General features: G+C 44.4%; 12 protein-coding genes and 2 non-coding genes across 14 annotated transcripts; 10 read left to right on the top strand and 4 right to left on the bottom strand.

Moving 5' to 3' along the window:
- Positions 1-1,313: 1,313 nt before the first annotated feature.
- Positions 1,314-1,703, bottom strand: IES6 (LALA0S10e01508g1_1; the record flags this gene model as incomplete). The annotated part of the gene is made up of 1 exon (XM_022775405.1): positions 1,314-1,703. The coding sequence occupies one exon, from the start codon at positions 1,701-1,703 to the stop codon at positions 1,314-1,316; it is 390 nt and encodes a 129-aa protein (XP_022630276.1).
- Positions 1,704-1,859: 156 nt separating this feature from the next.
- LALA0_S10e01486r lies at positions 1,860-1,931 on the top strand. Its single transcript has one exon. It is a non-coding gene; the product is annotated as a tRNA-Gln (tRNA).
- A 1,036-nt stretch (positions 1,932-2,967) lies between these two features.
- GLY1 (LALA0S10e01464g1_1) lies at positions 2,968-4,143 on the top strand (the record flags this gene model as incomplete). The annotated part of the gene is made up of 1 exon (XM_022775404.1): positions 2,968-4,143. The coding sequence occupies one exon, from the start codon at positions 2,968-2,970 to the stop codon at positions 4,141-4,143; it is 1,176 nt and encodes a 391-aa protein (XP_022630275.1).
- Positions 4,144-5,143: 1,000 nt separating this feature from the next.
- Positions 5,144-6,640, top strand: FRD1 (LALA0S10e01442g1_1; the record flags this gene model as incomplete). The annotated part of the gene is made up of 1 exon (XM_022775403.1): positions 5,144-6,640. One exon carries the CDS (start codon positions 5,144-5,146, stop codon positions 6,638-6,640), a length of 1,497 nt encoding a protein of 498 aa, XP_022630274.1.
- Positions 6,641-6,901: 261 nt separating this feature from the next.
- On the top strand, positions 6,902-7,324 carry TCA17 (LALA0S10e01420g1_1; the record flags this gene model as incomplete). Its single annotated transcript, XM_022775402.1, has 1 exon — positions 6,902-7,324. The coding sequence occupies one exon, from the start codon at positions 6,902-6,904 to the stop codon at positions 7,322-7,324; it is 423 nt and encodes a 140-aa protein (XP_022630273.1).
- Positions 7,325-7,361: 37 nt separating this feature from the next.
- LALA0_S10e01398g (LALA0S10e01398g1_1) lies at positions 7,362-8,936 on the bottom strand (the record flags this gene model as incomplete). The annotated part of the gene is made up of 1 exon (XM_022775401.1): positions 7,362-8,936. One exon carries the CDS (start codon positions 8,934-8,936, stop codon positions 7,362-7,364), a length of 1,575 nt encoding a protein of 524 aa, XP_022630272.1.
- Positions 8,937-9,293: 357 nt separating this feature from the next.
- LALA0_S10e01376r lies at positions 9,294-9,364 on the top strand. Its single transcript has one exon. It is a non-coding gene; the product is annotated as a tRNA-Gly (tRNA).
- Positions 9,365-9,856: 492 nt separating this feature from the next.
- Positions 9,857-11,701, top strand: RAD7 (LALA0S10e01354g1_1; the record flags this gene model as incomplete). The annotated part of the gene is made up of 1 exon (XM_022775400.1): positions 9,857-11,701. The coding sequence occupies one exon, from the start codon at positions 9,857-9,859 to the stop codon at positions 11,699-11,701; it is 1,845 nt and encodes a 614-aa protein (XP_022630271.1).
- Positions 11,702-11,717: 16 nt separating this feature from the next.
- Positions 11,718-13,604, bottom strand: PRP39 (LALA0S10e01332g1_1; the record flags this gene model as incomplete). Its single annotated transcript, XM_022775398.1, has 1 exon — positions 11,718-13,604. One exon carries the CDS (start codon positions 13,602-13,604, stop codon positions 11,718-11,720), a length of 1,887 nt encoding a protein of 628 aa, XP_022630270.1.
- A 1,097-nt stretch (positions 13,605-14,701) lies between these two features.
- BFA1 (LALA0S10e01310g1_1) lies at positions 14,702-16,339 on the top strand (the record flags this gene model as incomplete). The annotated part of the gene is made up of 1 exon (XM_022775397.1): positions 14,702-16,339. One exon carries the CDS (start codon positions 14,702-14,704, stop codon positions 16,337-16,339), a length of 1,638 nt encoding a protein of 545 aa, XP_022630269.1.
- Positions 16,340-17,220: 881 nt separating this feature from the next.
- On the top strand, positions 17,221-18,702 carry KCH1 (LALA0S10e01288g1_1; the record flags this gene model as incomplete). Its single annotated transcript, XM_022775396.1, has 1 exon — positions 17,221-18,702. The coding sequence occupies one exon, from the start codon at positions 17,221-17,223 to the stop codon at positions 18,700-18,702; it is 1,482 nt and encodes a 493-aa protein (XP_022630268.1).
- Positions 18,703-19,833: 1,131 nt separating this feature from the next.
- On the top strand, positions 19,834-21,312 carry LALA0_S10e01266g (LALA0S10e01266g1_1; the record flags this gene model as incomplete). The annotated part of the gene is made up of 1 exon (XM_022775395.1): positions 19,834-21,312. The coding sequence occupies one exon, from the start codon at positions 19,834-19,836 to the stop codon at positions 21,310-21,312; it is 1,479 nt and encodes a 492-aa protein (XP_022630267.1).
- Positions 21,313-21,787: 475 nt separating this feature from the next.
- SSP1 (LALA0S10e01244g1_1) lies at positions 21,788-23,575 on the top strand (the record flags this gene model as incomplete). Its single annotated transcript, XM_022775394.1, has 1 exon — positions 21,788-23,575. One exon carries the CDS (start codon positions 21,788-21,790, stop codon positions 23,573-23,575), a length of 1,788 nt encoding a protein of 595 aa, XP_022630266.1.
- A 123-nt stretch (positions 23,576-23,698) lies between these two features.
- Positions 23,699-24,727, bottom strand: MTM1 (LALA0S10e01222g1_1; the record flags this gene model as incomplete). The annotated part of the gene is made up of 1 exon (XM_022775393.1): positions 23,699-24,727. The coding sequence occupies one exon, from the start codon at positions 24,725-24,727 to the stop codon at positions 23,699-23,701; it is 1,029 nt and encodes a 342-aa protein (XP_022630265.1).
- Between the last annotated feature and the right edge of the window lie 227 nt (positions 24,728-24,954).

Below are 24,954 nucleotides of genomic sequence, written 5' to 3'. Positions count from 1 at the left end.
TCACGTGAATAGCAGGTGATCACTTGAGCCTTTAAGACTAAGACTTACGAGCGAGGGTTGGTTTACTAAGACCGCAGCCTCTGACACAAATCTCATGTTTCTAGTCCACTGCCGGGCTAGATAGATGTCTCGGGTTCCACCTCTCAGTGCCACATCTAGTTCTACAACGCCAGCAACTGAAAAAAAAATTGTGTAATCATTAATTTAACATACACACCTAAACCGTCAGCGACATGAAATGTCTACTCCGGTGACAAATAATAAAATCAAAACACCGCCCATTTCATTATATTCGCATACAAAATGGCACACACTATCCTATTTTTGGGGGCTGCAGCGCATCGGCTACTGCCCCAGTACCACCGGACACATCAGCTGGTGTATCATCTGGCTTGGAAATGGGCTCTAGCACGCTGTCACTACTGCCGTTTTCGGTAAGCTCCAGCACGCTGTCACTGATGCCATTTCCAGTAGGCTTCACAACGCCATCACCTTGTTGGTGTAAGGTCGAAATAGTGGGCACTTGGTTTCCCGAGTATCGCTGTAGACGCCGTGGGATCACAGCCTCTGAGTTGTTCAGCTGTTCTCGAGCCTGTTCAAACAGATTCGACATTTTCGCTATGTACAGATATATACCGTTAGGAGTATAACACGCGCAAGCCAAGTTAATTCCGCCGTCGGGGTTTTTTTCCTCTTGTCGTTTCTCTAGTCGGATTTTCCGGTCCCGGCCCGAGAAAAAACAATCAATAAATAAAAAAAATTTGAAACAAAGGGAAAAAAAAGAAAAAAATAAAAAAGGGGGGCACAAGCAGTCCCGCACGTGAAAGTCAGGTGACAATCTACTTTCCAAGGGCGGGTAACAGTCTCGTGACTATTCTTTGTAAGATACAAGCCGGTGGTCACTATACTATAGCGCAGGCTGATAGTGCGGCGGACCTCGTTTATATACTTATACATAAACGTTTTTTTTAAGTGGTGACGAAAATTGCGATCACGGGAAAATGGGCGTAACGCCCCCAGTGGGAGCGCAGACACCGTTTGTAGTAGTACTGGAGAGTTTTTATCTATGGGTGACGATAAATATGGCCGAGACTAAGCTAGCCATAGTAGAGAGTGTGGACACACACACACATGATAGGTAACGAGTTGATATGTACGGGGTTGAGTTTAGACGTCACTGGCCAAAAAATGAACGGAAAAAGTCTTCTCGCATGGTGGCGCTGTGTGTGTGTGTGTGTGTGTGTGTGTGTGTGTGTCTGGTTGAATGAGATGGTGGTTTTTCGAGGCTGTCACGTGATCCGTTTCTGTTCGGATCATTTGAGAACGACGTTGTCGCCTCTGAGCTTGAGATACTCCTGGTCGATGCCCGGAGCCATAGGCTTGATAACAAGACTGTAAACTTCACTGTTACAGAAACGTAGGCCGTTTCCAGGCGATTTGTAGTTGGCTTTGAGACCCGTGATATCGCAGTATTTCTTGGCAGGATACACGCTGGGTGGAGCCTCGACGTTGAAATACGTCAGCAAAGTCTTCTCGTTCGGGTTTTTCGTGAGTCTTTTCCATTCGTCGGTCAACAGCTGGCGCGTAGCTTTGTGCCGTCTGTGGGGCTTTTTCCAAGTCGAGCGTTTCAGGCTCAGGTTTTGGCCCTGAAGGGAATTTTCAGCCGCCACGGTCCTGAGAAAGTCGACCTTGGCGTTGTTCATCGATGGGTGTCTTCCAACAGGAGTTGGTTTCTGGATGAAAGAGAGCTGATCAGTGTGTAGAGCTAAGAGATGAGATTAATGAAGCACTGTAATATAAAGCACGTGATACAAGCTGAAGGTCAATACCGTTATCAGACTGGCACCTCTCAACTATATGGTTTTATAGTGTAGTGGTTATCACTTTCGGTTTTGATCCGAACAACCCCGGTTCGAATCCGGGTAAGACCTTTTTTTGTTTTTTGGAGGTGACGTGGCACGTGTGCAAGCGAGCCACCCAGCTTGTTTCCAATTTGTTTCCAGTTACCGTATGTTTCCAGAACCACTCTTTACAACCGGAACAGCGATCACCACTTTCCAATCGGTGGCTAGGCCGTACTAAATGAGCTAAAGCGTCAGGTCACGGTTTCTGGCCCGGGTCAAGATTTTTATTTCCTAAATTGGTCTGTGAAAGACTCGGGATAGAGACGCAATAGCTAATGGGAAAAGTCAACTATTTAGTGCATATATAAAGACAAGATAAGTTCGAGGTGGCTTTCACAACTCCCATTGCTTCCCTCACCCTCCTCAACTCCACCTTCCCCTAGTCCCCAATCATCATACAAAACCCTTCCTCGCACCATGGCTCAACTTATCTTACGCCTATAACACGAATGCGGGTTTTGTTCCATACCAAAATCCCATACAATGTGGGTGTCTGGAAATTCACTTAACGTATGAAACGATGAACAGCGAGTCACTATTGACGAATTCAAAGTTTTTTCAACCGAAAGTGGTGGGCGTTCGCAGCTTCGCCGTCAACTCAACAGTTTCGCACTAGTCTCTTCCTTCTTCTCACACCCTTTGTCACCGTCTTCCCGGCCTCGTTAAGATGTCTTTTTCCCAATGTTTTTTCTGTACTAGCGCCTCTCTTTTAGAGCCTTGGATTACGTCAGCACGACGGAAGCTGGAAAAAAAAAAAAGTTTCGACTCATACTTACAGTACATGGTGGAAAACCGTAGTAAAGCGTAGCTAGGCAAGATGAGTGAAGAAGGGCTTGCCTAGCTGACAAAAAAAATTGAAACTCGTTCTGGTAAGCCGGTCGAGTATAAATATAAAAAGGCCGCAGTCGTAGTCATCTTGTGCTCTTCCCAAACGGGCTTTTGAAGAATTAAGTTGTTTGTTGTAAAAGGTCTTGATCCAGCACCATCAATTAATTATTACTCTTCCAGTGCTTTTCTGGCCAAGAGATACCCGTATTCAAACTACCCATAACTCAACTCGTTCATGACCGTTTCAGCAGCAATGAGTGAACTGCCAGAACCTTACGTCTCTGCCGCAAACGATTTCCGTTCAGACACCTTCACCACTCCTACACCGGAAATGATGCAAGCCGGATTACAGGCGTCGATTGGTGATGCCGTGTACAACGAGGACGTGGACACGATTGCATTGGAACGCCGCGTGGCCCAGCTGGCCGGCAAAGAAGCCGGTTTGTTCTGTGTGTCTGGAACGCTTTCCAACCAGATTGCATTGCGGTGCCATCTCTTCCAGCCACCTTACTCGATCCTCTGCGACTACAGGGCCCACGTCTACACGCACGAGGCTGCAGGACTTGCCATCTTGTCCCAGGCGATGGTGGTACCGGTGATTCCCTCCAACGGTAACTACATGACGCTTGAAGACATAAAGCGTCACTACATCCCAGAAGACGGTGACATCCACGGTGCTCCTACCAAAGTGCTGTCGCTCGAGAACACTTTGCACGGAATCGTGTATCCGCTCGAAGAGCTCGTTCGTATCAAGGTATGGGCCATGGAAAACGACATCAAGCTACACTGCGACGGTGCCCGTATCTGGAACGCGGTTGCCGAGACCAACGTGCCCTTGAAACAGTTTGGAGAGATTTTCGATTCCATTTCCATCTGTTTGTCCAAGTCGCTCGGAGCGCCCATGGGTTCCGTTTTGGTGGGAAATTTCAAATTCATCAAAAAGTGCAATCATTTCAGAAAACAGCAAGGTGGTGGTATCAGACAATCTGGTATGATGTGTCGGATGGCCTCGGTCGCCGTGGAGGGCAACTGGAAAGAAAAATTACAGCGTTCGCACCGCATGGCGCACGAATTGGCCGCTTTTTGTCATGCCAACAACATTCCTTTGGAGTCTCCAGCAGACACTAACTTTGTTTTCTTGAACTTGCAAAAGGCGAAAATGAACCCTGACATTCTAGTTAAAAAGGGTCTGAAGTACCATGTCAAGCTCATGGGCGGTAGAGTCTCAATGCACTACCAGATTTCGGACGACTCTTTGGAGAGAGTCAAATTGGCGGTTCTGGAGGCGTTCCAACACGCCCAGAAACACCCATTTGACTCGGAGGGTCCTACCAAGATCTACCGCAGCGAATCCACCGAAGTTGACATCGATGGCAACGCTATCGGCGAGATTCAGACTTACAAGTACTAAACTTGTTCATTAGGTCACACACACCTAACAAATCATGATAAAGAAATTCACGGGCATAGTTGAATAAGGTTGATTTTGATTTTTAAACGTTAATTTTGGGAGTTTCTTCATTCGGGGAAGAAACGCGGTTTTTTTTTTTTGGCGAAATATACTTTTGGGAGCTTCTTTGCATTCTCTTTTGGCATCTTCTCTAGACAGTGACGGATGGTGCACTGTCTGGAACTTTTTTGAGGACTAGTGGCCGGACTGCTACCAATAGAAAACCGCTTTCCAAGTCGATTGGGGAGTTTCGAAAATTAATTCAAATGGCATAAGTTATCTGACCGTTTGAGGACCAACAGCGTGTTTTACAGAACGAATAGCGAGATATGGGTTATCAACTCCAGTCTCATCGAGCAATTCCTCCACGGAGTAACGCTGCCCTAAAGGAGGGACAAAAGTGGCCAGAACAACCCAAAAAAAATTGACAACGTCTACGTTGTTGGGTTTTTGCGAGGTTTCTGGTCGACGAAGACGTTTGGTCTTTTTGGAGCTTACAATCAAGCACAGAATGACGGTGCTTCATGATATATCTTCGAGCATCGGTTGTCCATGCCACCGTCTTTTCTGTGACGACAGTGTTTTTTTTAATACTGTCGAAATGACAGTTTTTTTAACACTTATACTTACATACTCGAAAGTATCAAATACATACATAGGCTTTCCTGGAATTAATGTCACAGGTAAGATTAATAGACTATTTGCACATATGTGTCCTTTTGAGCTTCTTCTCACCCGTGCCACTTGATCACCCTACGTCGTACCAAATCCTATCGTCATATGGTCAATTTCTGTCGTAAAAGATCGCCATTGTTTGATTCACATCACACCACACCATTGCACATGCACCTAACAGGACACCTCAGTTGTTATTTAGAGCGTTACTATTTAAGATAAACGATAGATAGTTTTAAGGTTGAAGCATCATCAATTTCGGATGCTTATGTACAATTAGCAGTCCATGGCCTCAAGACGAAGGTTATACACTCTTCTCATCTGTATTGGACTTATAGCAGTACTAAGGTTATTCTCGAACACTGGGACAACAGACATGGCTTCTAAACTTTCACATCCAGTCGTGATCATTGGATCTGGTCTTGCTGGACTCAGTACCGCTAACCAGCTAGTCCTTAAGCACAAAATTCCAATTGTGCTTTTGGATAAGGCTTCATCTTTGGGCGGAAATTCAATCAAAGCCTCCAGTGGTATAAATGGTGCTTTGACCAATACGCAGATGACGTTGAAAGTCGAAGACTCTTCAACTGCATTCTACCAAGATACTGTAAATTCCGCGAAAAAGGCCGGAGTTCGAACCCTGATGTCCAAGTTAGCCAGGGACTCTAGTTCTGCCATCTCGTGGCTTCAACAAGAATACGACCTTAAATTGGATTTGCTAGCACAGCTGGGCGGTCACTCTGCCCCCAGAACCCACAGATCATCGGGCAAATTGCCTCCCGGGTTCGAAATCGTTCAGACGCTCTCAAACAAGCTGAAAAGCATTTCTGAGGCCGACCCTCAGTTGGTTCAAATCCGCTTGAACAGCAAGGTGTTCGACGTGGAGATTGTGGACCGGAAAGTAAAGTCTGTTGAGTATTACGATGAAAATGGTAAAGCGCAACGGGTTCTGACCGAAAATGTCGTCTTTTGCTCAGGAGGATTTGGGTTTTCCAAAGAAATGCTGGATAAATATGCACCAGCGCTGAGATCCTTACCTACAACAAATGGTGCTCAAACAACAGGTGATGGTCAACAATTGATAGAAAAACTGGGCGGCAAGCTGATCGACATGTCTGAGGTGCAGGTTCATCCCACAGGCTTTGTAGATCCGTCGGACCCACACAGCAACTGGAAGTTTCTTGCTGCTGAAGCTTTGAGGGGTCTTGGAGGTATTCTTTTAAATCCGTTGACTGGACGTCGGTTTGTCAACGAGCTGGACACCAGAGATGTTGTCACAGACGCCATCCAGGCCCAGTGTCCGCAAGATGAAAACAGGGCTTTCATAGTCATGAGCCAAGACGTATATGCGAACTACAAGAACAACATGGATTTCTACATTTTCAAAAAACTGATCCAGAAAACGACGGTAGGCGAATTGGCAGACTCTCTTCCCGTCAGCGTGGCTGAACTGGCTTCAGAACTACAAACCTACAGCTCTGAATCTCCCGACACTTTCAAACGTACTTCCAGAATCAACAGTTTTGGCACTACAGTTGATGGCAGCACTGCAATCTATGTTGGCCAGGTGACTCCAGTCGTCCATTTCACTATGGGCGGGGCTAAGATTGACGAAACTTCGCGCATTCTGGACAAAGCCGACAAATTCGTGGCCGACGGTCTTTACGCTGCGGGCGAAGTTTCCGGTGGAGTTCACGGTGCGAACAGGTTAGGAGGATCGAGTTTGCTAGAATGTGTCGTATTTGGACGGACGGCAGCGGATTCGATTGCGGCAAAACTTTAAAAGAAAGAGGCCTTTGACGAAAAAAGGAGGGAATGGGATGGGAATTTTGCGATTGTATTGAATGACTCAGCAGTGAGACGTCAACTCGCTAGTAGCATCGTTCTCATCGTGGATTGTCGATCAACCGTTTTCTGAGAGTACTTTTGTACTCATGGTATGGTGTCATCTGCAGTAAGATATATATATATATATATTAATATATAAAAGTGAAGTACTACATGATTCAACAAGAGCGTTTAAGAGAGCTCGTCATGTACCACCATGGAATCCAACCCGTGCTTTATTTCGCTAATTGATCACAATGATCGACCACTGCTCATTCACGTAGCCAAGTCTGAAAATCAAGACATCGATAGTGTCTTCAAGTTTAACACTTTTTCTAACATATCCTTGGATTACTTTGGAAGCGATCTTTATGAGTGGATGAACACCAGTCAGAAAGGTCGCGACATAAAAGACCTATTTCAGCTTGAAGGCGTAAGTGTCTACGGGAAATTGATAAAACAAACCAGTTTGAAAATCGTGGTTGGGTTCTGGAGTAAAACTGACCATAGTGATGAGACGCTCGAAAATGTGTTTAACGACATTTCAAGACTGTACATAAGATGCAAGTTCAATCCATTTTCGAACAGCGACGAAGACCTGATAGAACAATTACAAAAAAAATTCGACGAAAGATTTTGATATCATTTGCGCCATGGGACTCACTACCAGTAGCATCCTAGAACTTGAAGACTTCCTTCACCCAATGGGCCACAACCAACTTGCCTTCTTCGAAATTCTCGTCCTTATGGCGGACAATCGCGCATGCGTGAGTACTAACCGTGTTGCGAATATAAACAGGAAATTTGCGCCAGGCGATCCTGTTCAGAGACTCGATTATGCGAACCTGGGCAGGCGCTAAATCTAAATGCAAGTTTTCCAGCGACGGTAAGTCTTCAGTGCCTCCCGTTGCTTGCGAACGTCTAGCCTCGATTTCTTCAATGGAGTGTAATGCCAGCTCTTTAAGTGTGGTTCTCACGACCCGATCGTTGTCCTCCGTATCTGTGACATTTTCAGGATCCAATTCATCCATCACTGCAGAAAGAGTGTTCTTTCTCTCGATTGCACTGAAAATACTTTCGATGAATGTGTCGGTTTGGTCATTCAGGGATTGTTGGAGTTGCAACTCATATTCGTTGGGACTCTCGGATGACGTTACAATTATGTCATCTAGCTCAGGTTCTTCTGAATTTACATCGAAGACATCGTCGATAAAATGATGGGAATACCCTTTCATGAATTTTGCTGCCCTTGTGGTAGACTTGATGGTCTCCATTGTCCCCGATAGAATGAACCAAATTACCCAGATCGGAGCTATCAATAGCAAATTGAATAGTACGGCAAACCAACGCCCCAGTTTGGCCGACCAGTAAGTGAAGAAGAAATATTTTCGGGGGTCGACTTTGACATTATCCTTCTTCTGCCGCCGTAGTGTAGTATCTTCGACCTTTTCGTTGAAATCCTCAATGCGAGTGATTCTGATAGATCTCGACGGATCGATAACCGTTGGAGCGTAATTAGCTACGTAGCTAAAGCGATGATCGCCATTTTTCTCGTCCACTTCGAAAAAGGGATCGTTTCTAGAAATACCCGCCGTCCACCAGGCAGTTCTTTTGTCGTTGATGACATTTGCATACAACGCAGTGTTTTTGAATTCCTGCAAGGCTTTATAAAAGACCGAATTTTCCAAACTCATTAACAATATCAAGGGGGTCCCATTGGTAAACCTACCTTTGTCCTTCAAGAACATCTGCTTGCCCGTGTTGCCCAAAACCAACGGTACAATCGCGTTAAAGAGCTTAACAGCTATATTATTCCCTGGCGCATATACTCCGACATGGGGCGTACAAAAAGTGGTGAAATTAACAAGTTCGATGTCCTGTTTCTTGAAAACCTGATTCTTGTACAAAACGCCTAAAGCGTACCGGGCTATCAGTCCACCCAGCGAGTAACCACAGACTGAAAACTGGGTGACCGTGCCCAATTCTCGGATTTGGGTTTCTACTTCACCTGCTACTCGGACGCCACAGACGTCGATTCCATCGTACGTTTTGTAACCTTCACTCAAATGCGTTGTGTATACAACAAGTTCTTCGTTTCGCGCACCAGATTTCTGAGCCTGTCGAGCTTTGAACTCCGCTTCCAGTGCGGTTCGTATATAATCAAAGTGAGATCTGTTTCCCCACAACCCGTGAATTAGAACCACCAGATGGATTGGTCTAGGGTTCTCACCAATACCGAGCGAGTCTTGCATTGCCAAAATGAAGTTTACAACAAGATGGTTTACGTCTATATTTCTGGAGAAGATCTAGGAGGTGTATGTACATTGTTATCCTTCTCGAAGGTGACAATCGTGCCGTACCGCATAGGAGCATGTGATGTGGTAGAGGTGATAAGGTACGAGCGCAGACACATTTAAAATGGCCCAGGTAATAGTTCGAGATGTCGGCCACTGCAACCTCTCTACATCATAAGTACCAGTTACACGCCTTTTGTTAGCTGGGAGTGATGGCTTCAATCTGGACCTGGCCTGATCCTATTAACCAATGAATGAAAAAAAGACCTATAAATTAAGGTATGATTTGAAAAACTTACTACCTTTCACTGATCAGCGCAAGTGGTTTAGTGGTAAAATCCAACGTTGCCATCGTTGGGCCCCCGGTTCGATTCCGGGCTTGCGCATCTTTTTTTGAAAATTAATAATTATTTATTTCAATAATTCATTATTCCATATGTGCAGGAATAGACAAATCCCTAACGGTTTTGACAGAGTATTTCGCAGGACACTCGATTCTTGAAGCACAATTGGATGTAGAATGACTGCTTATATGTAGCTTGAATTTCAGTGCACACAACCTCTTTGTTTGACGTTTGTGTCTCTACTTCAGTCCATGAGTCTCTTGTTAATAAGTTGCTGTAGAGACTTCACATTGGAAAGAAGTGAGATTTGCCTTGAGGGTGCTCTTCTGGTATCTTCGATGACTTCACTCTGATTGTTGAAGCCAAAGATAGGAACATTGTAACATCTGTTCAATTCTGACGCCCGTTCTGACGTGTGAAGTGCGCAGTTCAACTAAGAGATCAAGATTCTACTTTGACTGACACTTTCTACAAGAAACTCGAATCTGATAGACATCACAGCTCCGACCAGGGGTCCATAGAGTCTCGTGAACGATGTATAGAGGAAGAAATAGACCCAGAGGCAAAGCTACGGAAGACAACCAAGTTAGAGGGCCTAACTCTGCGTTAACGCAATTTCTGAAAGAACAGGGTATTAATGCTGAAAGCATCAGACAGAAATGGTTGAAGAGTCGTAAAACGGAGGAGGAACAACCGTCAGACGGTGTCAAAAGCGAAAGTCAGGAACCCACCAGTGTTCCGAAAAATACTACACGCGGTAGACGTCGTCCGCTGGGTAGTAGCTCAGACGACGACGATGACGATTACGATGACGATGATGGTGATGACGATGAGGATGGTTTGGAACTTGACGACCAAAGCGTGGGTGAAAGTGACGATGAAGGAAAAGAAGACAGCGAAACCACTCGTTTTGAAGAAAGCAAATCTACGACTCCGCGTCTTGATGGTAACAGTCGATTAAAGCGGTACGGTATAGACGATGAGGACAGCGATGAAGCAGAGTACGACGATAACAAGAGCTCAAGAACCGTTTCGGAAACTCCTGTACTTGAAATAACCCAAGAACAAGCCGAGCAAAAGCTAAAGAGAAGCCGACAGCAACTGCAACAGAGAAGAAGGAAGAAGAAAAGAGCTGCAGAGCTCTTGGATCGGAAAACGAGACGTATCTCAACTCTGCAAGATACTTGCATTGCCCAAATTAGCTCCAACATCTTGAAAGTGCAGAGAAATGCTAACGCCGGTGATGAGAGCATTTCCACCAAAATCCGTGATACTCTGGGTGGGTTGTCAACGCAGAACATGAACAAACTTGCTAGAACTTTGTCGAAGAACCGGGCGCTTGACGATCATACGCTCCAATTGTTCTTAAGGACGAATCTTCACACACTCAGTTTTCATGACTGTTCCAAGTTGTCGTACGAGGGATACAAACAGCTTGCAATTTTTGCACCCCAACTGTCAGAGCTTTCTCTACAAATGTGCGGTCAACTAAATAATGAAGCACTTCTCTATATCAGTGAAAAGCTTCCCAAACTAACGTCCTTGGACCTTGACGGCCCATTTCTAATCAATGAGGCTACGTGGGATGGTTTCTTTGCGCGAATGAAAGGAAGATTAAGTGCATTTCATGTCTCAAATACCCACCGTTTTACTAATAGCTCACTTGAAAGTCTTTTGAGAAACTGTGGAGATAGTCTTGTATCTTTGAAGTTGTCGAGACTCGATGATGTTTCCGATTACAGCATTATATCAAAATATCTCAAGCACGAGAACTTAGAGCGGCTGGCGCTAGAGTACCCAAATAAGGAAGAGTATATTACAGATGATGTGGTGTCCGCGATATTGGCAGGAGCCGGACGAAATTTGAAGCATCTGGACTTGAATGGGTGCACCGCTCTCACAGACACCACAATTTTAAATTTGAAAGATGCTTTTGCTCAAAATGAGGACAACATAAGCATTCTCGAATCTCTTGAACTGGAAGAGCTCGATCAGATTTCCACAGATGCTGTGGTGCTTCTCTTTAGCCAAATCCAGATGCCTGAGCTCAAGTTTTGTAGTCTCAAGCGTTGTCTCCAACTTGAAGATATGGCGCTCACAGAATTGTTCTTAAACAAAGCGGCACAGACACTGGTTAGTCTCGTCCTCAATTCTCTGAAAGAATTGAATGGCGAATGTTTTGAGGCAATGTCTTGCCCAAAGCTGGAAAGGCTTGATATCGGGTTTATGGGATGCGCGAACGACAAACTTGTCAAGAAGCTTGGTGAACAAAATCCGAAACTGGAGATATTAGAGGTGTTTGGAGATAACTTGGTCACGGGAAAAGCTCATATAAGATCAGGACTCACCGTTATCGGACGTCAAAGCGATACATTGTAATCATTAGGCTTTACCGCTATCCTGAATGCAGGAAGTCGGTGTTGAAAAAATCCTTGTACACTGCAACTTTGTTTACCTTTTCTAAGTTTTTGAAAGTCGGGAGAGAAGGTGGTGTGTTCGCAAACCTCTTTGTATGGCTATCCATTATCGAGTTCGACACAATTGGCTTTTCGAGGTACAGCCCTGGGTGCCCATTATCTTTTTTGTCCTTTTTGACTTTTTCAATGCCCTTAGAAGTGTCTCGTTTCACCCATAGAGGGTCGTTCACCTTGAAGTCGAGATCGAGGAGAGGATCAATACCGATAGTGTATCTTCCATCGTACACTTCCTGCTCATAGTCACGTAATTTGACATTAGTCATAAAAAAGGACTTGAAGTCGCTCACAACATCGTTTATCATAAGCACGGGAATCTGTATTTCATTCCCTAGCCTGTTCACAAAGCTTTCGAGGCCATTCAAATCCACAGTGTTTTTCAAAATTTTATAGTATAATAGCCAAAAGGATGTCGAAGATTTTAGTTGTGGTAGTTTCTCGAACTCGGAAAGAAAAGCTCTGGTCTGGGCCGTGTCATCTAAATTGAAGAAGTTGACCTTAAGTAGACTTATTACTAACACAGGAAGTGTATTTTCATTCAAAAGGTTTTGAAGCCTACTATCTCCATTTTTCGATTTGCGGATGTATGCTCGCACATTTTTTTCCAGATAGCCTGCGAATGCTCTTTGCTGCTTCAAGATTTCTTGATCTGCTACAGATAAGCTTGATCCAAATTCGATTTGCTTCACAACATTTAAGAAGTCCATGAGAAATGAGCCATCATGCGGATATTTTCGCGAGAATTCTGCGAGGGTGAGAAAATAGGTGTCTAAAGCTTTATCCTTGTGAACCCTCAGAGATGACTTTAAAAAGACCAAGTATCTTTGTCGCAGCTTTCTTTGGCTCGCTGGAACTACGCCGATACCTCTTTGAAATATTTCCAAAGTGGCATCAAAATCATCAAGACTCTCTACCCAGGAAGTGTACCTCAGCCAGAAATGCTCGTAGTACTGGCAAGGAATCAGGCACCGCTCGAAAATGGATATGGTCAACTTCGGAGAAACTGTTTTTGATTCAACAGCAAAAGAAACATAGTTCTCCCAGTTGTCTAACTCATTTTGAGGCAGTGGTCCTAGATTGAAGTAGCCTTGCGATATTTGAGACTCGAATTTCCAAACACTGTTCACCAGACTTTGGGTATTTGCGAAAATCACATTGATCTCCTCTTCAGAATCAACGGGTAATTCGTTATTCTCTGCATTGTCGTGCGCGAAGGTCTTATAAGCGGTATAATACTTTGAATATTGATGCAGCGGAATACGACTTACCGTCTTGTAAATAGCGACCAAATTGTCCAGTCTCTGTTGACTTCTTTCGAATTCGATAAAGCGGTCCCAAAATACGTGTGAAAGGAACTGGTAGCCTACCAAATCCTTTGCAATCTGGAAATTGATACGTATTTTATCCACTTCATGCGAGTTATTCGCGATGAGCACATTGAGGTAGTCACACCAGAGCTCCAGTGAATGAGGGAAAGCATCTACCGCTCGAGAAAGTACATCTAGTGAGCTTTTCAATCCCTGAAGCTGGTATTGCACCGCCGTGAATCTTTTCCAGTAGCCAAAAAGCAGCGGATATCTTGCGAGTGCATTCTCGAACACTTTTTGGATGCTATTCTTGATAGTTTGGTTAGGACTTGTGTACTTCAAAACAAGCTGCTCTGTAGACTTTATCAGTGCATCCACAGAGCCGATGTGTTCCCAGTCAACATGCTTGACGATGTTGACCCATTCATCGTTATCTTTCAGGAATCCAACGTCTAGATTTCTTAGCACATTGGAGCACTCCTCTTCCGTCCTTGAGCTCATAGATGCAATGGCTGTCTGAGGCTCTGAACGCTGGCTTCAAATGCAGGGGCTCTTGTCGATGAGATGAGATGAGATGATGCTACTACATACTATACACACTGAAGGCTAGTATCAACCAATTATCATCAGTCACGTGCCAAGTCAAAGCTTAAAGCGATGTCACGGAACTTTTCCACTAGACTCGCTAGCTGGAGTATCAATGTATCAATAAAGTGCTCGTTTTCGCCTTCTCGAGTTGAACAATTCTTGTTTGGAGATTTCGAAGCAACTGGAAACTTGTATCTGATGCCCTTCGTGTGAGTGTACCTTACGAAAGTTACAGGAAACAATCTAGCCACGGAGGTAAGTAAACAAAAAGACTTCGGTTTTGTATCAAAAGTAAATACGCCGAACTCTCTAGATCATTCCTGTCAAAGTAAGGATTGTTGGAAGTTTAGCCGGAGGAAATCAATTTCCGCTGAAATTCAATAAATAGTATAAAAGCAGTAAACATCGGGTAGCTGAGCAACGTGTGATTTATGCTTGTTAAGATTCAACTCTCTAAACGGGGTTCAAATATTTATAGAAATGATCTCGCTGCGTCTTTTGTTAGCGTCAGAGCTGATATTAATTATCTGTCATCGTGCCATAAAAGTACAAAGTGATATCTACAGTCAAAAACGTCAAATGTTAAGACATCAAAAGATACAGAAGTAGCCCACGTTGGTCTTACTGAGGTCGCGCCTAATCAGGTCAAAATGCATTCCCATTAGACTGATGTCACAACAATTTACTTTTTCACTGGTGATTCCGATCAGACCTAACCGGAAAATTAGCTCACTTGCAACTGGCCTAATCTTTTCCGTTGGCTATTCGGCAGTCATCTGAATATTCAGTCACATTTCCAGCCTAATCAGGAGCCATGACAAGTCCTTAAGAAACCACCAGTCAGCCTTTGCAATATCTTCGGGGTTTCCCGAGATTTTGGTAACAGTGCATATGAGATAATTAATTAATGATGGTAAAATACAACCTTCAAATGTGATTACTTCGAAAAACGAATCGGATAAATCTCACGGAAAGAGCCAACCACATAGCGGTGTTTTCCACTCAAGCGAATGTCAATACGACCTGTGAATCTTGATGAATTCGCAGAAACGTCTTTCGAAGATATCGAAGCGACTGTGAGTCCAGTTAATTGGCCCAGATCGAATACAACAAGACAGATTTCACCAGCTTCGTCCCCGTTGAAAGCTCAAGGTGGACCTCCTTCGACGGCAAGCTCCGAAAGTACTACTTTTTCCAAGAACCAAAAAAGGTACTCTACGCATACAGAGAGTGATGAAGACGGAAGTGCCTTTTTGGACGATTTTGAAGAGTTTCGAGGTAAGAAAAGAGATGATGATTTAGTGAAACGGCATTTTATACAAAATTATGACAGCGACACAATTAAGCATGGACCAGGTATTGTTGAGGGCGACAACGGCTACGATAATGACGAAGATGAACTTGCCACACTTACTCAGAGATTTGCTAAACACATGCAACCCAGCAGCACCAATGGCAGAAATCTGAGCGGAATTTCAAGACCGAGAAAACAAGTTGGCTCATCGTTTCACAAACAACCACAGTCAATGCTCAATCTGCGCGGACATTCGAGGGATCGCAAGCCGTCGAACGGTCGACCCTACGAACTCGCAAACAGCAGGTCTGCATCGAATTTGAGGGTGGCTAGCCGACTCAACCCAAGCACAGTGCAATACAAAAAATCTATGCCTGCGCTGTCGAGATACGATATCATACGCGAGGAAAATGAGCGGGACGACTATGACGAGGCGTTCGAAGACGACTTGAAGTTCGAAAAAAGTCTCTTACAGCCCCAATTTTTGTCGGATGATGACGACAAATCGCCTCTAAACTTATCACCTTCGCAATACACTGTAACCGCAGATGATTCTTTGCTCACACCTCAGTTGCATAAAAGGCATTTCGAATGGGTTAAACCTAGCCAATTAGGAATGTTCAGAGAGCCCGCAAAGTCTTCCAAGCCTAAGAAGAGACTCTCCGCAAGCAGACGACTAAAGACCATTAAGCAGGAAATTGACCACAACACGCCCATGAAAAAGGGTCGCATGGTTTATAATCCAGAAACGCTGACTTGGGAAGGAAACGAGCAGGCCTTGTCAAAATTTCGTGACGTTGACACCTTTGACAAGAAAGCTATTGTCATTAAAGAGAAGCCTGAGCTTCAACCGCCCGACGAGGGTGGTAAACGTTCTAAATTTAAACAACACGGTAAAGTTGTTGGTCGAATGATGTTCGATCAGGAGAATCTATGCTGGGTCAGAGTCGACGGTAACGAAAAGAACCCTTTTAAGGAAATTCCGGAGTTTTTTCCGCGCACTAGCAATGTGAACGTTCCTGGTACAGGTATGAATGGTGTATCTTCCAAACGATCCCAGAGTCATTTTGCCCCAACCCGGGAAAGTGGACGTTTTGCATCTACCGCGACTACGCGATTTCATTCCTTGGGCACAAATCCGTCTTTGCACGATTCCACGTTCAGCGTGGATTCCAAGACACTGGAAAGGTTTTATCATGAGGAGAACCGGTGGAGTAAAAAAGTCGGGGGATGGTTCATTCTCCGAGATGTCGAATCGGAGGAATATGACGCCGACGAAGGTCTGCCGGATTCCAAGGGCAACGATTACATGTATGAGATAAGAAACATGGTGATAAGCTCTGCAAGGAATTGAGATAATATCTTGGATAAAGTTGTAACGGTAATGTAAAATTAAGTTAGTGTCGGTATAATAAAGTAATGGCTAGGGCAGCAGTGAATTTTGACGACAAATGCAAGATGCTAAAATGGACTATGTTGCTCTATTGACGAACTAGAGGCCATTTGAAAGAAGTAATACAAGCATTCAGGCTCCACGCGACGACATATGGGTTCAAGACGTACTTTATAGTTGTTAAGAGAAACCCGGCTCAAGATGTAAGAAACCCGTGAAATATAAATACCGCGAATTGTGCTACTCATGGGTTTTGAAAGACGCCTAACTGCCTGTCACAACTGCGAAACACAACTAACCTGATCGAAACACTTATATACACGGGAAGGATCCAGCAAACGTATCGCAGTCGAATATTTTGAAACTGTTGTTGTTGCGGTGTCTACGCTACGACCTCGAGAAAGGGTCCTTTTTTTTAGTTTTTTTTCTCCCTAGTCACTACAGATCCCAATTACAGCCATTGAGCACTTTCGATGCTCGGTCGAACTTCGTTCAGGCTTCGTTTCACCATGTTTATAGACGTTTCACGTTGAAACTACCGGTTATTGTCTCGAACATTTCGTGGTTTCTCACGCATTGTCTTTTATATATATGTTTTGGTTTGCTGACGTAAGCGATCTGTGAAAAAGTTCGAGATTTCTAACAGTTATAGAATAAATAGATGTGGTATTTAACATAAAACAGGCTCGATGAGGTGAGTTGTGAGCCAAGAGAAATACAGTCAAGTGGAGGAAGAAAAGAGGTGTTAAAGCAGCAGATAGAATCAGCTCTTATAAAATATCAGACATTTTGGTTTGGACTTTTACATCACGTCACGTCCTTAGCGTTTCTGGCACTCAATCATGTTCCGTAATGACTGGCAACTGTCAATGAATTCGAAGACGTTCGATGCGCTGGATTGTTCGTTGTTTCGCAACTTCAAAGCAATGACGATTCTTAACTATGCCTTTTTCGTGCTGTTCTTGACAGGGTTGAAGATCGCGCTGTTTGTTTCGGACGTTTACACCTGCATCAAGCTCTTGGCGTTCAATACGTGGTCTAATAACATCATTCAGCCGTACATCCCATTTCGAATCAGCAAATGGCTGTTCAGCGGATGCATTTTGGCGTCCGTGGTGCTGATCTTGTGGGAAGTGGCCAACGGGATCCGGATCTATCGTACCCGTAACATCTCGCTCACGTACGTCAACAACTTTTCGCGAAGCGCGTACTCGCTCAGTCAATACAACAAGTTTTGCGTGTACAACCGGATCGCCCCGCAAGGAGCGTTCCAGAAAGTGGCGTTTTACACCTTCTTTGAACTTAAGGACTGTGTGCGGCTGCTGGTCACCGATACGCCACGCCAGGTCATCAACGGGCTCACATTGTGGTCGGTTTTGGTGTCACGTACACACGACAATTTGGGCCAACTCGAGAACATCAGTGGTCTTTTGGCCAAGATAAAGACCATAGCGCAAACGAACCGCGAAGAAGCGGTCCTGCTGTCGTTCATGCTGTTTTCGTTCGTGATTTGGGCGTTTTTCATGACCAAATTTGTGACCGCTTGTATCTGCTCCATTTATGTGTACTACAGACTTCTCAAGGACAGGAAACGCGGTCTCAAAGAATTCGTGTGTGTCACAGTGAGCGAACATGTCAATCACCTTGTCGAAAAGTATAGAGAAAAACGTTTTGGAGAGGCAGGTGCCTTGGACGACACCGCATATAGAATGGACGAAAACAAGTTCACATTTAATGCTTCTACCACAGATTTGTTGCCCAAACCGACCCTGGACGACGATTTAGAAGCAGGTCAGCAAACGAGACGGCCTTCTCCATATGTGTCTCCCTTTGAAGGCTCAAAAACAGGTTTGACGTTCCGAAGTGATACTTTCATAGATTCTGACACTTCTGGTGAGCTCCAGCAGCTACCCAACAAATCTAGCGAGTTTTTTGGAAACACGCGCCCAGACTTGGAGAATTCAAGCGTATTGACGAGAAATACATCGACCCCACAACCGTTCATCACAGATTCTGCCGCGCCTCTGCTTCAAGAATTGCAAGACGCAAAAGAGATTCACCGCGAGCCAAAATCGGGTAGAATTCCTCCTCCCGACGAAAGCGATCCAGTACAAGCACTTTCGCCGATTGTCAACCTTGACAATGCGAATGTGAGGGCTGGTGCTTACAATACGGTTTCAAAATATTCAAAAGTGAGCACACCAGAGAGAGCATATTTTGGTGAGCCAGAAAACACGTTTCCGGAGCGAAATGCGAGTTTGTTGGACAGACGAGGCCGAATTAAAGATGAGGATTACGGATACTATACAAAAACAGGCGAGTGAGACGGGTGCGGGTGCGATTGATAATGACAGGTTTATAAGTACGGTATAAGAAAAGGAAAATTGTAACATTTGAATAGAGGAGAAGGGCTAGCCAGAGGCTTGAGAGGGTACGTGGGGAAGTCTTACAAGTTTGTACCGAGACGATTTGAATGACAGAGAGTTTGGCTAGTCCACTGGTGAGTTGGTTTTAGTCCGCGATCATGACCAAAAAAATGTCAGTATTAACTACAAAACGGGCTACAAGTTTTGAGTTGTGAAAGATGGTTTTGAGAGTCCGTACAAGTGTTAAAAGATGTATCTACAGCTTCCAGGCTCGATTTCCTCGTATCTAGAGTTATTCTCGAGATTAATATGTCGTAGCACACTAAAGTGGAAGGTGAAATACAAATAGAGAGACAGAGAGGGAGAGAAAAATGCAGAGAGGTACACCGCATAAACACAAACTGGAACGTTATGTTGCATCATGTAGAAGGACGTCTATAACTAAGAAGCTATTACCCAGATCTCCATTGCTTGAGTGATCGATCACGTGACTTTGTGTGTCAGATCTCACATCCGCATTTCCCCCATTGTTCAAATGCTTCTTTCCACCAGATCTTGAAGCCCACAAAATCCAACCTGCAATGACGTTGTTTTCTCTTGCCCATCGATTGAGCTCCAGGTACTACCTTAAACGCTTGCACCCTCGCTCTCACGTATATAGTGATCTACATTATTTCTCTATACCAACAACCAATAACACACGTCAAGTGAGTAGTACAACATAACAGTAGCACAGACCAGAATCTTACTCCGTCCGTCTATCCTCTACGCTATCCCACATTCTTCTATACTGATCCCTCTCATAACTCATTGTTGTTCGTCCTCATATCACGCGACCCAAGCGCAACAACTCCTCAACTCACTTACAACGACCCAGCCAAAATTTCCCGATCCAGCCGTTTTAGATTACAAAACCCAAAAATTAAAAAAAAAATTACGACTATATAAGAACCAATGATTTTTGCCACTTTTCCTCTCTAATGTAATTTGTCACCCTTTTTTGGACAGGATCGACAAGACAGAGCAGCGTATCTTACTATAGATCCATTACTCTATCTAACCAATTACTACACAAGAAAGCGCGAAGCGATGTCTGCTCCTACAGGTGACATTGGATTGATCGGTTTGGCCGTTATGGGTCAAAACTTGATCCTAAACGCTGCAGACCACGGATACACCGTGGTTGCTTACAACAGAACCGTGGCGAAAGTTGACCATTTCATGGACAACGAGGCCAAGGGCAAGTCAATCATCGGCGCCCACTCGATCCAGGAGCTCGTGGACAACTTGAAAAGACCTCGTCGTATCATCCTGCTGGTCAAGGCCGGTGCCGCTGTAGACGCGTTCATTCAGCAATTATTGCCATACTTGGAAAAAGGTGATATCATCATCGACGGCGGTAACTCGCATTTCCCAGATTCCAACCGTCGTTTCGAAGAGCTAAAGGAACAAGGCATCTACTTTGTGGGTTCTGGTGTTTCCGGTGGTGAAGAAGGTGCCCGTTACGGACCTTCTTTGATGCCCGGTGGTGCCGAAGAGGCGTGGCCACACATCAAAGAGATTTTCCAAGCGATCTCGGCCAAATCCGACGGCGAACCATGCTGTGACTGGGTGGGACCTGCCGGTTCCGGTCACTACGTCAAGATGGTGCACAACGGTATCGAGTACGGTGACATGCAGCTGATCACCGAAGCTTACGACATCATGAAGCGTGTTGGTCATTTCACCGACAAGGAGATTGGTGACGTTTTTGAAAAATGGAACACCGGTGTGTTGGACTCGTTCTTGATCGAAATCACCCGTGATATCTTGAAGTACGACGACAAGGACGGTACCCCACTAGTCGAAAAGATTATGGACTCTGCCGGCCAAAAGGGTACCGGTAAATGGACCGCCATCAATGCTTTGGATCTTGGTATGCCAGTTACCTTGATTGGTGAAGCTGTTTTTGCCCGTTGTTTGTCCTCTCTAAAGTCTGAAAGAATCAGAGCCGCCGGCATTCTACCTGGCCCAGAGGTGGCCAAGGACACCGTCAAGGACAAGCAACAGTTCATCGATGATCTTGAGCAAGCCCTTTACGCCTCCAAGATTATCTCCTACGCTCAAGGTTTCATGTTGATTCGTGAAGCCGGTAAGACCTACAACTGGAAGCTCAACAACCCAGCCATTGCCTTGATGTGGAGAGGTGGTTGTATCATCAGATCTGTTTTCTTGGCCGAAATTACCAAGGCTTACAGAGACGACCCTGAATTGGAAAACTTGTTGTTCAACAAGTTTTTCACCGACGCTATCACCAAGGCCCAATCAGGATGGAGAAAGACCATTGCTTTGGCCTCTACCCAAGGTATCCCAACCCCAGCCTTCTCCACCGCCTTGTCCTTCTACGATGGTTACAGATCTGAGAGATTGCCAGCCAACTTGCTACAAGCTCAGCGTGATTACTTCGGTGCCCACACTTTCAGAATCTTGCCTGAACATGCCTCCAAGGAGTTCCCAGAAGGTTCCGACATCCACGTCAACTGGACTGGTAGAGGTGGTAACATCTCTGCCTCTACTTACCAGGCTTAAGTGCGTTTTGTGGGTTTTGTAGATTCACCACGGACAATCGCTTATACATGATAATGAATGAATATTGTGCGGTACTTGGGTTCTAATGGCACAATACACCGAGGGACACAATCCTTTCCCGTGATCTCGAAACTAGACATATAAGCCAATATAAGCTGTACCAAATTTACAATTTTTAGTCTCCAGATTAGTCCCCCAGGGCCATTAATTGGTAGCAGTGAATACCCCATGACTTCCACCTCTAGGATCCAGTTAAGTCGACTGTTGTTAACATCTGGCATAATGGTTTCTTCATCGTTTTACTGAATGTTCAGTTTCGAACACAACACATTAATTTTCTTGAAAGTGTCAGCGTCAGTCACAAAATATTCCAATAATGATGGTGACCGTATTGCAACTTCAAGTGCAGTCGTCCGTTTCACCACAACCACACCTCCATTAGGATCTTATCAATCGAGAACATCAGGTATATATCATGGGTGATTATCACAGGGAGCAAGACCAATTGTACTCCAAGCAGTCATACGACAGACCCGAATTGCTAGAACCGCATCATGAGCGATACGACGGTGCAAAACGTCCCTTTTATCGTGAAAGGGTTATTGCGCCAGAACCACCCAAGTTTTTTGATCGAGTAAAGTCAAAACTTAACCTTTTCCGTGGTTCCGATAATACAGATGACAGTTCTATGGATCAAGGTTCGACCATGACCCGCCAAAGTCAGTTGTGGAATGCTATAAAGCGGAAACCTATCCAACTGATCGTTGAAGACAACGATGATAGGGTGCACTTCAATGACGGCAATCTACCTGCTCCGATTTTGGAAAGTGCGAACACATTTCTCACAGACAACAATCAAAATTATGGGCGTAATGTTAATTCTCCAAAGCGGAAAGACGTCAATTCCAGCGTACCATTGAGTGGATCGCCTTTCGCAGCCACTGGTATCAGCGATTTCATTGGTTTCGAAAACGATATTGTTGTCACGAAACCGGCGTCTCCGTGGGACAAAATTGCCGCTAAATCGTCCTTAAAGGGTTCAACAACGCTTCATACTATTCAAAAGCGCTTGTTGCAAGTCTCAGCGAGGAAGTCAGAAGTTTCCAAAAGCTACCAAAAACTCCTAAAAGAGTTGAACGAGTGGTGGGAAGACACTATTGAAGCAGAAGAAAACATGGATCTGGTTGTAGATTTACAAAAACTGTTCCACGAAGATCTGATGTTCGAGCAAAGGCTATCTAACAAGCTCAAAGAGATATCAAAGGCCCTCGAATTCACCAAAATGCGAGAAGAAGAGATGCTCCATGAGCGCAAAGAATTGCAACACATCATCAGGAAGTATGGTCAGACGCGGGCTAAGAAAGGCAATAACAGTGAAGAAGCTCATTTTTTGAAAGAGAAGGTTATCACAAGACAGAATTCGTTGTCGACCATAACATCCCACTACCAACAGTCTTTGTGCACCACGGCTCGAGAGCTTTTTGTCAATGCAAGCGTTGAATACTTCGAGACGGCATCAGATGTGAAAGAAGCCAGTAAGAGTTTCTTCCAAAATTCGGTAGAGTATTTGCGAACAATTCAAGCGGGAAATATAGAACAGCATATCGAAGATCTAAGAAGAAAGCGTGCTGATAAGCATTGGTCAAAGCTTACACCACAGGAAAGAGATGATCCTAACAGGCTTGTGGAGATCATGAGCGGCATGTACAACGGTCAAGATTCCTTGATGAGATGTGTCAACAAGAAAGTACCGCTGAAGGCCGCTCCTAAAATGTCCAACATTTCCGAAAAGGAAAACATGGCCCAAAAAGAAGACCAAGGAGAGCTCAAATTGGAATTTAGAACCGGTTTGGAAGAATCTCTATCCCAATTTCCCAGTGAAAGTAATAATAAGTCCGTTGCAGAAGAAAGCTTTGCCAAAATGTCGGATTACGCAAAAATTAGAGAGAAAAGAAGTATCCAGGGCACATCACTCGGCTCTAATCGGACACTAAGATGCGAGGGTTTCACGCAAAACTACCCTGATAAAAATCTCTCACGTCTTCCTTATCCTGATACATCAGATACTCTCCGAGCCCATATCGAAAATATGAAAACTGGGCTCAAAGCTAGGAAAGGAACGGTTGACATGGAGCTTTCAAATTTTGATGACGAGGGCATGATCATAGAACTTGCTCAAGGTAAAAATGATCTTCCCAGGGATGTCTACGAACCTGAACAAGAATTGAACCGCAACAGATGGATAGAATCTCCCAGAGTATAGCTGTTGCTAAGAACACCACAATACCGCGTTGTCGGTGAATCATTAATTCGTTTTACTTGTCATATTTACAGTAAAAAATTCGTACTTTTGGAACACTTTAGGGTAATGCTGCTGGAATTGTAACTAAGTGCTGAACAGAAGCTTGCAAACTTCGTAAGTTGATATCATAATGGCACAACTAGGTGCGACTTTTATGAGTCTTGGTAAGAGACCTGTGTACAATGCGACAATACCTTCATTTTTTCGTATCTCGTCTAGATACCTGAACATGTTTTTTGAAGGATGCGAGGAATTCAAATTGTTCATGGAAAAACGGATTTGCATCCGAGTTTTACCCACGTCGAACGGATGGGTCAAAATCGCGGCTATGGTACCACTAATACTTCCTCCAATGAAACTGTCGATGAAGTGATTCCAGTGATTATTCGAAGAGACAGTATTCATGTAGTTTACCGATCTCTTTCTGTAAAATTCGTAGCTACCCCAGTAAATAGCGCTAAAGGGAACGTCCCGCCAAAGCGTTATTTCTAAACCTTTGAACAAAGCTTTATATCCAATTTTTGAAAACTCCAGTCGAGACTCTTTAATCAAATCTTTAATCATCATGGCCGCTGTGCTATTGGAATTCGACCTTGGAATGCTTTGAAGACGTGTTCGTATTAGTTCCAAAGGTGCCACAACGGTGGCGGCCAAAACTCGAGCCGCAGCACCGCAAATAAGTGGATTCAACACTGGATACGTATCTTGCAGCTGCGTCTTATCTCGCAGAGTTTCGTACCCAATGAAATATACCATATTGGCCGGTGCAGCCATCAATAAGGTGATCGATATGCCTCTCCAAAGACTAGTTATGCCTTCCATTTTTGCTATTTTCCCAAACGCATCCCAGGTGCTATTGTATTTTACTGGTCCCGTCTTGCAACTCACATCTTGAAAGCAAGAATCTTGCCAGAAAAGACCCTTTCCAGGCCCCATTTTAGCCAGAGGAGTCCCCTCCGTATCGCAGACGCAATCATACAACATCTGTTGTTGCTGAAGTCGTATTCTTACCACATCCATTGGTGTTAATATCAGTGATGTTAGCAGTGAACCCGCAACAGCGCTCAGCAACCTTTCCCGTAGACCAATTGCGGTTTTCTTTTCATTACTCATGATAATTAAATCCACCTATCTCACCAGTAGGCTTGCTACAAATGGAATAAAGCCTCTAGACTTGATGGCTTGGAACAATCGATTGTAAATTCCAGCTTAAAGGTGCATCTCTAATAGTTCCAGTCAGTAACGTCATTTAAAAATTTAAAGATTGAGGTGTCAGGAAAGAAAAAAGTGACATTACAGTGACAGCGACGTTAAGTCGATTCGACCAACGATCATCGAAC

Source organism: Lachancea lanzarotensis, scaffold LALA0S10 (genome assembly GCF_000938715.1).
Source record: "Lachancea lanzarotensis genome assembly LALA0, scaffold LALA0S10, whole genome shotgun sequence".
NCBI classification, from domain to species: domain Eukaryota; kingdom Fungi; phylum Ascomycota; class Saccharomycetes; order Saccharomycetales; family Saccharomycetaceae; genus Lachancea; species Lachancea lanzarotensis.
Note: the sequence above shows the minus strand (reverse complement) of the source record. Positions and strands in the feature narration are given on the sequence as shown.